Consider the following 12,135-nt stretch of genomic DNA (forward strand, 5'->3'; position numbering starts at 1 on the left):
ACCTACTTGGTCCTGGAGCCCAAATTAGAGCTACAGTATGGCAATATTTTATCCAAAAAAATCCAGCATGCTGCCCCTGCCAAGAAATGCCTGCCAGTGGCATTTCCACAAATTCCAAATGTATTGTGTAAGTCATGCTCCAGGATGGTTTCAAGGCAACTTATTGCTTGTCTTTCTAAATCTAAACTCTTAAATGTGCCTTGTTAATGGATACCTGTATCTTAAGCATTCCCTTAATGCTTTTTTAAAAAATTACTGTTCAATTACTTTTCCTTTGAAGAGCTTGTGGTGGTGTTCATGGCTCTTCCCCCCCCCCCCATCCCATTTTATTCTTACAACCCTGAGGGGCAGCAACTGGCCTAAGGTCAACCCAGTGAGTTTTGTTCTGAGTGGGGATTTGAACCTAGGTCTCGCAGTTCCTATTCCAACACTGGCCCACATCTCTTATCTGTCCTTCACCATAATGTTGCAAGGTGGGTGACAGCAGCAAAAACTGCTGCTTGAAATAAAACCAACCATATTCAACAATCCTCAAGTATAACTTACAATGCTGAAAATAATTTGCTTTAATTGGACAGGAACCTCTTACTCAAAGCTGTGGGATAGTCAACACCAGAGGGCTAGGTGTGTTTGCTGTGCAGTGGATGTTAAGGGGCAGAAGCCTTTGTGCACTTAAACATGGGCCTCAGCAAGTTGGAAATATCTCAAAGTTCAGTCATGGTTGCTTCTGGAAACTGGTAGCTGTCCAGTGTCCTTAAAAACCTTGGGAAAGGAGAGCCCTCCATCTCCTGAAACAATTTGTTTCACTTGAAAGAACTGCCTGGAAGCTTTCCTAACATGTAAGAAAAAAGATTTGATTGAATTCATTGGTCCAGATCACACACATTGGTCCAGGACACACACACACACCCCAAAACAAAATTGTTCATTGTGCTTATGACAGTCCTTTAGTTTTTCCAAGCTAAATATTCCCAACTCTATACTTCCTATGGCTGTCTCCCATGTGCCACCCTCTGGATGTGTCAATTTTAGACCTCAATTTCTGGTCTGCAGAACTAGACACAGGGCTCCCACTGTGACCTGGTCAAACTCAAACTGAGTGACACCGATACATGATGTAAAATTGCATTAGGTTCTGCCTTAAACACAATTTTATGCATGCCTACCCAGAAGTCCCTTAGTGAAATCAAGATAAACTCTACGTCTGAGCTCCCAAGCTCATAACCCAAGCTTTGATAACCCTTATCAAAGAAAAATGAAGAGCCTTTGTTTTTTGAATTGGGTTCAGCGGCTGAATTTTAAACAAAAAACCAGTTAAATCCTTTACTTGTTACCAACCCTTCACCTTCGAGCCCTCAAGAGTGGCTGGGGAAACGTAGCCAGAAAGGCGGTGTATAATAATTAATAATAATTACACCATTATAGCGCAATACCGTATCAAAAGCATCCATAAATACGGTCGTTCCTGAAAAAGCGCATACGAGACGAGGCAAATCCCTGGGCGTGGAGCGCCCCCTTGTGGCGGCCCTCGGCTCAACAGTGCCTGCCGTGCGAGGGCGGGGCCAGCTTCGACAGCGTCCACTCAGACGGAGGCGTCTTGACCCGGAAGCGGCTCAGGCGCGAGGACGGTAAACTTCCGGTCGGGGTGGCGGGGACAGTCAGCCGAATCGGTGCGACAGAAGTGGATTTCACTTTTTCCTGCCGCCAGGAGCGGAGAGATGGCGCTGGCCTGCAGGTAGGGAGGGAGGGGAGGGGAAGTTCGCCTCGGGTGCCAGCAATCCTTGGGCCGTCCCTGCCCCCAAGGAACTCAAGGTGGCGGGCGGCTTCCTAGTTGAATCCTCACAACAACCCTGTGAGGTAGGTTCGGCCGAGACGTCGCCCAGCAACCTCCATGACCGAGTGAGTGATTTGAACCCTGGTCATAGTCCAAAAGAGGCGGGATGAAAGCAAAATGCCCGTCCAGTGGTGCGGTGCAGAAGCTGTGGGGTTTTTCTTTATTTGGGGTTGGGGGGGGGAGGTTGCCCATTTTTGGGGAAGAAGCTGCCCTTCTCCCAGAAGCCATTGTCTGCTCCTATTTGCATTCTGCATCTGGCGCCAGATTCTGGAGGATCCTTGATCTTGCTGCTTAAAAACAGCACCTGCGACAAAAATAAATAAATAAAACAAAATTCATTTGCTTACTACATTTATAAACTCGCCTTTCCCCCCCTCAAGGAGCTCAATGTGACCTACATAGTTCTCCTCATCTCCATTTTATCCCCAAAACAACCCTGTGAGGTAGGTTAGGCTGAGAGTGTGTGACTGGCCCTGCGTCAGTGATTTGAACCCTAGTTTATGCAGATCCTAGTTTAACACACTACCCTGGTCCCGTCTAGATGCCATTCAAAGCATCTGGGAGCACCTGATTGCAGGAGTGTGTTTTAAAACAATTTAAGGTGCTGAACATCACGTCATTGGGGAACTTGAGCAGTAGCTCCAAAAGGGCTACTGTTGCTGCTGGTGGTGTGTTTGTTTACTGTTAAGTTGATGCTGTGGTCATCTTTGTGCATAAAATTATCTAGGTGGCTTGCAAAATAAAAATAAATTATGATTTTAAAATGGGAAAAGAGCAGCATAAAGCTCCACAAGGGTGAGAACATTTTGGGGGAATGGAATCCATGTGGGGGTTCTTCTGCTGCCTGGTGTTGCTTAAGTTGCAGGCATCTCTCATTTATTTTGACTCTTCGATTGGAGGCATGTTTTACTCCAGTTTTTCTTGCTTTCTAAAGTTCCATGCCGTCTTCAGCCATTGACAAAACGATGTAGCTTTGGATGATTTCTGTTACTGTTTTTAAAATTAGGTGTAGGCTTATAATTGCAGAAAGCAGTTTAAAAGAACCCCAGTGCATATAGTTTTAGAAGTGGGACATTTTGGAGCAAGATTTTTCCCAACTGGGAAGAGTGCTCTTGTGCTCGAATCCCACAGATATTGGGTTGACCATATGAGAACAGGGTGCTGGACTAGATGGGCCCTTGTTGGTCTGTCTTATGCTCTTAACTTGGCCAGAATAGAAATAACCGTGTTGTTGTGCATTGGAGCAGCAGTGAAAACACAGGCTGCCTTTTAAAACTGCACTGGGGTGGGGCTGAAGGACCAGAATCACTGGCTTTACCAACCACAAATGACTCTTTGAACTTCTCCTTCTTAGTGTGAACAGTAGCAGAGGCTCTGGCAAAGCTTTCCCCTTTGTTGGATCACACCCTCTATTTTGCTGTCTTGAATCACATAGAGGTGAGGTGCTTAAAAGTCAGCATGGTGTTGTGGTTTGGGTCACAGTAGGATCTGCTGGATGCAGATTCTACATTCCTCTGCCGTGGGAGGGACTTCCAGTGTGCTTTTGGGTGCTAAACCGCTGGTGTGGTGCTCTAAAAGGATTTTGAAAGTGGCCACACTTTTCCAGGAACACCTTTCTGACTCCCAAAATGGGACTGAATGGAACAAGCCCTCCAGCTTTCTTAAAGCTTAACTCCAAAAGCAAAGCTCTGTTAACTCCTTAGTGTGACACGGATGACTAGGATAAGTTGATTCAGAGAGATGGGGGGGGGAGAGATGTGGTGGATAGAGTATTAGGATGGGGGTTCCCCTCCCAAATCATCTATGGAAATTGTCAGTTGGTTTGGGGGTCAATCACCACCTTCTCTCGTGTGACTGTTGAAAGAATAAATGTACTGTCCTTGGAAGAAAGGCAAAGCCCTTCTATATTTCATTCTTTTTCTTATGTGGATCTGTGTGTGAAATCTGATCTCGAATTAATATTGCAGTGGGTTGGGGGGGTCACCTTCTCAAGAGACAATGACCTTTACTACATTGTTCCTAAAGTGAATGTGGACAGTTGTGTTCCATAAATGTATGAGGAATTAGAATCCAGTGCTTAGTAATACTAGTTTGTTTCATTTACCGGTAGTAATGTCATTTCTGTAGTGCCTTTCAATATATGTTTCTGCAGCTGTTAGCATCCCTGATATTAATTGTGATTTTCAGAAATGGAACCTATAAAAAGAGAATTAGCCACTTCAGTGCCTTCTAGGAAGCTGTCAGCTTAGTAGTTTTTTCCGAGTTTTTTTTTTTTATAAGCAGGGAGAAATTCAAGCCTTTCCTTAAGCTAGCTGAGTGGAGGCCGGATACCTGACTCCACTTGAGATGTTGCTGTGTGTGGCAGGGAGTGGCGAGGACAATGCTGCTTCTCACATTGGAGCAGAATTGTTTTTGCGTCTGTAGAGGTATAGGACCATTGTGTAAGTAACTAAAAAATGAAAAAAATAAAACTGTGTGTGACTGCTTTGAACGATTAAAGTGCTTTTGAGGTCCTATTTGTTACCTCAGTGATCATTACGGCTGAAGTGGGATTTTAAACTGAGCTGAGGGCTTCTTGTGCAGTGAGAAAGGGAAATGCTAGTTAATTCTGGCTGCCAGGCTCCATTCAGCTTGGGGCAAAAATACTTGAACAAACACCTTCCCTGTGCCTTCCAGATCTTGATTTATTTTTCTTGCTGATTTTTGATGCATTTTAATTATTGTTGTTATGACTTACGTTTAACTACAGTTGTTAGCTTCCATGGATAGCTATCAAGAGGGAGGGTGAGCTAGAAAAAACAAAACAATATATTCTTGATGAGCGTGTTAGCTAGCCTAGCCCTGGCCAGAATACCTGATGTATTCCCCCTGTTTATTCAAGTGTAATTCTCCTGTTTGCAGGGATTGGGGTGGTGTCAGCTTGTGTTCTGTTAACACAGTGTTTCTCAAACTACAATTTCCATCACCCTGACCACTGATCCTGCTAGCTAGGAATGATGGGAGTTATCGTCTGACAACAGCTAGGGACCCAAGTTTGAGAAACACTGTTTGACACATTAGGAAGAACCTCCGAGAGAGAGAGAGAGAGAGAGAGAGAGAGAGAGAGAGAGAGAGAGAGAGAGAGAGCACATTGTGGCTGTACTGGCATTGGACCAGATGTTTTCACTCCTTGGATGTTTTTGCTCCTTGGATGCCTTCCCACCCCCCACCCACCCCAGAACAAAAGCTGCTGATTCAACCTCTGTGGATGTAGCTTGCAATGTAACTTGCTAATGGCATAAAAACCACAGGGCTTCGATCCCCAGCAGGAAGAAATTACAGGGCTTTATAAAGTCCAGGGTCAAAGCGGTTTGCAGTGTTAAAATAGCACAGCAGGTGGAAGGCTAGGACTTATTCACCCCTAAACCTCCTTGGCCACTTCCCCAGGCGACTGGTTCACCCTTTCTGTCAGGGCCATTCTGGCTTCTAGGGGCATATCTATGCCAGGAGTAACTCTGCTTTTTAAACAGGATTGTCTGCCCTGCATTCTCCATGCATGCTTTAAAACAACTGTGCATTTCTACACCTTGTGAGTCCCCATCGATGGCTGAAAGTAGTCCAGACCTTCCTCTATATGGTCTGAGGTTTATTTGGTTTCCTTTTGTTTGAAACCTCTGTGTGACTTAAATTGTGGACCAATGCAGATGGGGACTTCTCTGTTTGAGGGCTTAAGCTCAAATCCTGCTTATGGGTTTCCTACAGGTATCTGGTTGGCAACTGTGAGAACAGGAGGGTGGACTAGATGGGCCATTTGGCCTGATCCAGCACGCTGTTCTTACGGATTAACAACTAAACTAATGCTCAAATGTAAACAAGCCCTTAGTAACATAGGCTCCTTATCTTTGTTGTCTCAGTTCCTCTCCTGCATTAAAATCTGCTGTTCCTACTCTCTTCCCGTACCCTCAAAAGCAGGCATCCCCAAACTTCGGCCCTCCAGATGTTTTGACCTACAACTCCCATTATCCCTAGCTAACAGGACCAGTGGTCAGGGATGATGGGAATTGTGGTCCAAAACATCTGGAGGGCCGAAGTTTGGGGATGCCTGCTCAAAAGCTTTTTCTCTCTCTCCCAGTCTGTAGGTGCTGATGCTTCCTACTGGTAAAGATGCCATCCCGAACTAACCTGGCAGCTTCAATCCCCAGCAGCAAAGTGAAATATTCCAAGCTTGCGAGCACAGATGAAGGCTACATTGACCTGCAGGTAAAATTGGGGGGGGGGGGAGGACAAAATGAATACCTTGCATTTTAGAAGCACCACCTCCTCTTGTGTTGTGATCCTCACTTGCGTTCAGATATTCCTTACAAGGTGGCAATAATCCTCCTGCTATTACATGCAGCCGTTTACTGGGACTGGAGCATTCTGTATAACCCAAAGGGGTTTTGTACTTTGGGAACTTGAGTGTTAACCCAGTCAACATCTTGGGGTTGCTATTGAAATGTTAAAGCCCCTATCAACACAAATAAGCAGTTCCTGTATGCTTAAGCCTGGCCTCCTTGCTTTGCTTTTGTAGAGCTGAGAGCTCAGACACGCCTGCCTCTTCCTCCGTCCCAAAAGGTTGCATTTCCATGGCAGCTTAGAGGATGTAAGCATTAGGAGAAGCCTCTTCTGCTGTACCTTCTCTTCTCAAAACTTCAGCGTAAAAGAGAGGAGGCTCAGGAGAATAGAGGGGTAGATGACCCCATCATTGCAAGCCAAGCGAAGATTTGTGGGTACTGGTGCAAATGTACAACTGTTCATGCTGTTTCTTAAGAGTCACTTGAGATGGGCAAAGGTGGGTTTCTTCCTTCCTTCCTTCCTTCCTTCCTTCCTTCCTTCCTTCCTTCCTTCCTTGGGGGTGGGGTGTTGGCTCCAGAGGAGGAAGCTTTTCCTGTAACTTCACTCTGGGCAACTTCCTCAAGCATCCTCGTTTGCCAAGACCAGAGGAGGAGATTCGGGTCTAAATGGGGAGCTGATATCTGCAGGTGATAATTTCAGGAAAGGGTTGAAAAGCAAGCCAGACCCAATTGGAGATATTACCATCAGAGTGGAAGTTGGGTTTTGGGGTGAGAGGGCGGCAAACCCGCCCAGAACCTTTCATTTCTGTTCCAGGGTTGGTTGGGGTTTTCGCTCTTCCTGTGTTTTGTGCGTTTGTGAGGATGCATTAAAAGTGGGCCACTTGGAGGCAGCATTGTCACACTGGCTGGGCGTAGCATTAAGGCAGACCTGGAATTGCCTGCTATATTGGCTGAACGTACAAAGTAGCTTTGTACTGAAGGCAGGCCGCTGGACTGTCCAGCCCAGGCCGGCAGCATTTATCCCAGGTTTCATGCAGAGGCGTTTTCTGTAACATTTGCTCCCTAGGAGGCTTTTCCTTGGAGACCTGGCAATTGTCTGTGTCCTTAGATGATGCTCTTTACCTCTTCTTCTTACTATCACCACCCCATTGGCAATGACACTTGGAGTCAGTAAAGCAGAACCCTCCTGGGTGGGAAGCACCTGTGTTGGGAGCACTCCAGGATAATCAAGTCTGAGTGCACTCCTTCTGCCAGTGGAAGAAGTTGCTCCCTTTCCCATGCAAGGAGTTTTTTTGTTTTTGTTTTTGCTGGGCTGTTCCAGTGCTAAAAAGAGAGTTGATTTGGGCTGCTTAGATGAAGCCTGACAGCCACCCACCCATACCAATGGCTCCGTTTCCTGGTTACATCACTGGCTCTGGAGTACTATTCAACATTTATCTGAAGGAGTTGGGTTACAACTTGTATCTTCAGGAAAGATTCCCTTCCTCTTCAGCCTACCCATTGTTTCAAAGGTAAAGGTAAAGGGGCCCCTGACCAGTCGTGTCCGACTCTGGGGTTGCGACGCTCATTTCGCTCTATAGGCCGAGGGAGCCGGCGTTTGTCTGCAGACAGCTTCCGGGTCATGTGGCCAGCGTGACAAAGCTGCTTCTGGTGAACCAGAGCAGCGCACGGAAACGCCGTTTACCTTCCCGCCGGAGCGGTCCCTATTTATCTACTTGCACTTTGATGTGCTTTCGAACTGCTAGGTGGACAGGAGCTGGGACCGAGCAACGGGAGCTCACCCCATTGCAGGGATTCGAACTGCCGACCTTCTGATCAGCAAGCCGTAGACTCTGTGCTTTAACCCACAGCGCCACCTGGGTTCCCACAGCGCCACCTAATGCACGTAACATTTTTTTGGGGGGGAGCTGTAATTGCCCCTCTCAGTGACCTTGTTAGAACTGACCCCGAGTCTGTCTAGCCCACTGTTCTGAAACTCTCAGTGGAGTTTGATGCTGATGGACTAAGCTTGTCTTCAGATCCTTGAGGATCATCCTGTGTGTGAACATGCAGGTTCCTCTCATCTCCTGCTGATCAGCCTGACTTCTGCACGTTTGTCTACTCCTCCTGCCAAAGCCATCCATGCAGGTGGCTAAGGTGGTTCCATGGAAGTGCCTTCAGAATTGTGATGCTTTCGTAACCGGGCTAAAAGTGGCCAATGATGCTTTTGATGCTGACCTGTCTCTTCTTCCTCCTTTAGTTCAAGAGGAGCCCCCCCAAGATCCCCTACAAGGCCATTGCTCTGGCCACTGTGCTGTTCCTGATTGGCACCCTTCTCATTATCATTGGGGCTCTGCTCCTGGCAGGATACATCAGCAAAGGAGTAAGTGGCTCAGCTCTTCTGCCAGGGGTGACCTGACCTTGGAACGATCAGAAACTAACTGAGATACAAGACATCAAAATTGCATTCTTGCTGAGCTGCCCTGTACATAGGAGTCATTTATTTTGGATGCAGGATTTGGAAGGGGGCACAGTAACTGAGGGGTTGCCATTTTGTCTCAGTTTTGACCAGCAGGGTCTCTGTGTGTGCATTGAAGAAGTTATAGTTACAGCTCTTGCGAATAGTGGCTTCCCCACCCGCCAAGAGGTCTCCCATCCTGGGACCAGATAAAACTAGGCACAGGTATTTATTTTCACAGTATTTGTGCATCGCTTGATTGTAAAAAGCAAAAAAGACCTCAAAGCAGTTTACAGAAAAGACAAAACGATAAAATTATCAATAGGAAAAATTAACAACAATAATTTAAAGTACCTTAGCAGCACATTGCGTGAATTTCTAAACATCTGGCTAGGCTTGCCTAAACAGGAATGTTCTTAGCAGGCACTGAACAGGGTACAGCAAAGGCGGTTGCTTGATGTCAATAGGCAGGGAGTTCCAGAGTGTAGGTACTGCCACACTAAGAGATTGAATTCTTACAAATGCAAGAAAGGCATTATGTGGCACTTGTAGCAATGCCAGTTCCGCTGATCGAAGCAGCCCAGTGGGCACATAAAGGGCGAGGGTGATCTTGTAGGTAAACTGGTCCCAAGTTGTCAAGTTGTTAACTTGCTAAACTTTAGAAGTTGGTGTGTGTCATGTTCCTTCAGGCTGTTCCATGGGCCTGACAACAACAGGGGGGGGGGGAATCTGTTGAGTGAGTTTTACTTCCTTTTCTCACACTTTTGAAACCCCAGAGCTGAGGACGGGCACATTCCACATGTGGAGACATTGCATCATCCACATTTCCTCATGGAGGAAGGAATGCAGCGCTCCACTTCAGGCACATGAGGAGAGTCCTCTTTCCTGCAACTGGTCCAGCACTTTGTTCTCACAGTGGCAAACCAGATGCCTCAGTTGGAAGCCAGAAAGCAGTACATAAGTGCCATGGCATTGACCACACACTGAAGCTCTCCCACCCTCCTTTAGAATGTCATTGGCTGATCTTGGGGGTTCTCCCCCTTCCATTTATCTCATGACATTGGGATCAAGAACTGAGCTACTTAGTGGCATGGATTTCCAAACAATAAGTCATTTTTTTTCTTTGGGGATATTGGAGTTGAGTGGCTTTTGTCTTCTCTCCAGAGTCTTTAACTGATCACTACATACAGTACTGGAATACCCTCACCCCAAAATTCAATTTGGTAGTGACCTTGGGGAAAGTTAGTGTTCCTTTCTAATATGTGTGTGTGTGTTGTTGGAAACATCCAGGATTACAGAACTGTAGAGTTGGAAATTACCCCGAGGGTCATCTAGTCCAACCCTTTGTACAGTGTTTTAAGTACTGTACCTGTGAATGGTCCCAGTTTGGACTGGGTGGCCTGCTCCCTCTGGCTTTCACAGTCTTAGTGCTGGTTTTCTTGTGCAATATTTTGTCAGATGATGGCTGCAACTTTCAATGTGTGAATGGGCCATTGCCGGAAGAACTTGCACATCTCCTCACCCCAGTCTGAACCTCCAGCTGCAAGTTGTCTGATTTGGGGAGGCCGGGCTATTCCAGGCCCAGGTGTGAAAAAGCCCTTATTCTCTTTTGTTTTCCAGGGAACCGATCGAGCGATCCCTGTTCTGATCATCGGAATCCTGGTGTTCCTTCCTGGCTTCTATCATTTGCGTATTGCGTATTTTGCTTCCAAAGGCTACAGGGGCTATTCCTATGACGACATTCCTGATTTTGATGACTAGAATATGGCAGAACACAGCTTTTTTTTAGGAAGAGAAGTTTTTGCAACTTTTGCAAAAAAAAAACCCACAAAAGGAAAATGGGGGTTTCTGCATAATTTCCCTTTGATTTCACGGAGAATGTTGCTACATCATGCAAAGCAAATCATGTGAGCAGCTGTCAGGGGAAACATGTCTGCTTTGAGATGGGAAGTTATTTCTGGGCGGCAAATGCAGCTGTGCCTCTTAGCCCAGCACCATATGGAGGCACGTGAGCTTAAGGGGGAGGAAGAAACTCAGGTGTTTTTGTTTGGGGTTTTTTAAAGTCTGTTGGTATTTCTTCTCAGTTGACTTTTTATCTAGAGCTGAACATCTGCAAAGCAAGAACTGGAACTAGTGGTTAATGATTGTGTGACCAAGAAATCTGTTCAGGCAGGCATTCTCGCAATTTGGCCTTTTGAGGAGCCAGTCAAAATTTAAGGAAAATAGAGGGTGGCTTTTAACACCACCTAGAACATGACATTTACCAATAAGCCCATAAAACTATGCGATACTTAAAAATAGAGAAAAGACTGAAAACCCAGAAAATAAAATCTCGGGCTGGGGGGGGGGGAGCACATCCTCCATGGCATACACACTCTGTTTCCTCTCAAACAATTAGTTCAAGAGCAAAAAAAGAAACCGCATAAGAAAGCATTAAAAAAAAAACCACATGCACACACTTTTGTAAGCCATGTCCGACAAAGTCTCTCACTTTTGTGGGTGATCCAATGTACACCAAAGTTGACACACCTCTGTCTGGCTGACCCAGATTAGATCAGTTCCAGCCCCTGCTAAAGTCTCTTTCCCAGGTACCATGCCAAAAGGTTTCCTATTACATCTCTTCCCCCCTCCCCCAGCAGAATTCAAAAACTGTTGTCAGGTGGGACACAACTATTCAAAGATGCTGTAGTTGTCTATTCTGTCCACTGTCTAAATCAGCCTTCCTCAACCTGGTGCCCTCTGGACGTTTTGGACTACAATGCCCATCAGCTCCAGCCAGTCCATGCAAGGTAGATGAGAGCTGTAGGACAAAGTACCTGGAGGGTGCCATCTTTAGAGGAGGCTGGCCTAAATGCTATGCAGTATTCCTGAAATAGGATACATAGATAAATCCCAGTCTGCATAAGAGTTCCTTTTGTTTTGTCTAAACCTCTGCTAAAGTCTGGGTTCCACGCTAGGTTTGCACAGCTTTTAGAATGCAAAAGAGGATGTATGCAATGAGGTTTTAATTTGTGCTTGCAGAATATGTAATTAATATAAATAAAGAACATACAATATTCTACCTTGATTTAATGTCATCATCTAAGCAATATGAAGGGTTCTTGATTTTTGTGGATAACATTGCAAGGGGAAATGGAGGAACTGGGGCCACAAAGGAGGGACAGGCTGTTCTGAAGAAATCCTTTACCCTGACCACTTGACCTACTTTCCAGAGCCTTTCTCAGAAACTAGCAAACTTCGCTTCAGGGCTTGACTTTTGAGGGGTTTGAGAAACTGGATTCCTTGCGGACAGCCAACACCTGTGAGTCTAGAACCACAAAACCCTTTTTGGAGATGCTGCCACAGAGAAAAAGTCTACCTCCATAATAGAACCCCTGCTTTGCATGCAGAAAGTGCAGCCCCTGACATTTCAAGGTAGATCTGGGAAAGATTTTGTAGGTGATAACAGCTTCCTTTGTTCACATCAGCATTCCTCGTGTGTTGCACAATGTGCAATCTCAGCCCCGAGGAGCTGACAGTCTAAACATTGGCGTAGGAAACGACAGCAGAAA

The 12,135-nt window shown here is 45.9% G+C and overlaps 1 protein-coding gene across 3 annotated transcripts; it reads left to right on the forward strand.

Annotated features, from left to right (window-relative positions):
• The first annotated feature begins 1,642 nt into the window (after positions 1 to 1,642).
• On the forward strand, positions 1,643 to 11,651 carry TMEM230 (transmembrane protein 230). 3 transcript variants are annotated; one of them, XM_035120630.3, is made up of 4 exons: positions 1,643 to 1,899; positions 5,946 to 6,073; positions 8,387 to 8,509; positions 10,205 to 11,651. In XM_035120630.3, exons 2-4 carry the CDS (start codon positions 5,978 to 5,980, stop codon positions 10,343 to 10,345), a joined length of 360 nt encoding a protein of 119 aa, XP_034976521.1. In that variant the 5' UTR covers positions 1,643 to 1,899; positions 5,946 to 5,977; the 3' UTR covers positions 10,346 to 11,651. The 3 variants fall into 3 exon arrangements, with proteins under 3 accessions (XP_034976521.1, XP_088527004.1, XP_034976520.1); XM_088670878.1 differs by having other exon boundaries at positions 1,643 to 1,857; XM_035120629.3 differs by having other exon boundaries at positions 1,643 to 1,735.
• The last annotated feature ends 484 nt before the right edge of the window (positions 11,652 to 12,135 follow it).

This window comes from Zootoca vivipara, chromosome 6, assembly GCF_965207765.1.
Source record: "Zootoca vivipara chromosome 6, rZooViv2.hap1.1, whole genome shotgun sequence".
Classification (NCBI taxonomy): domain Eukaryota; kingdom Metazoa; phylum Chordata; class Lepidosauria; order Squamata; family Lacertidae; genus Zootoca; species Zootoca vivipara.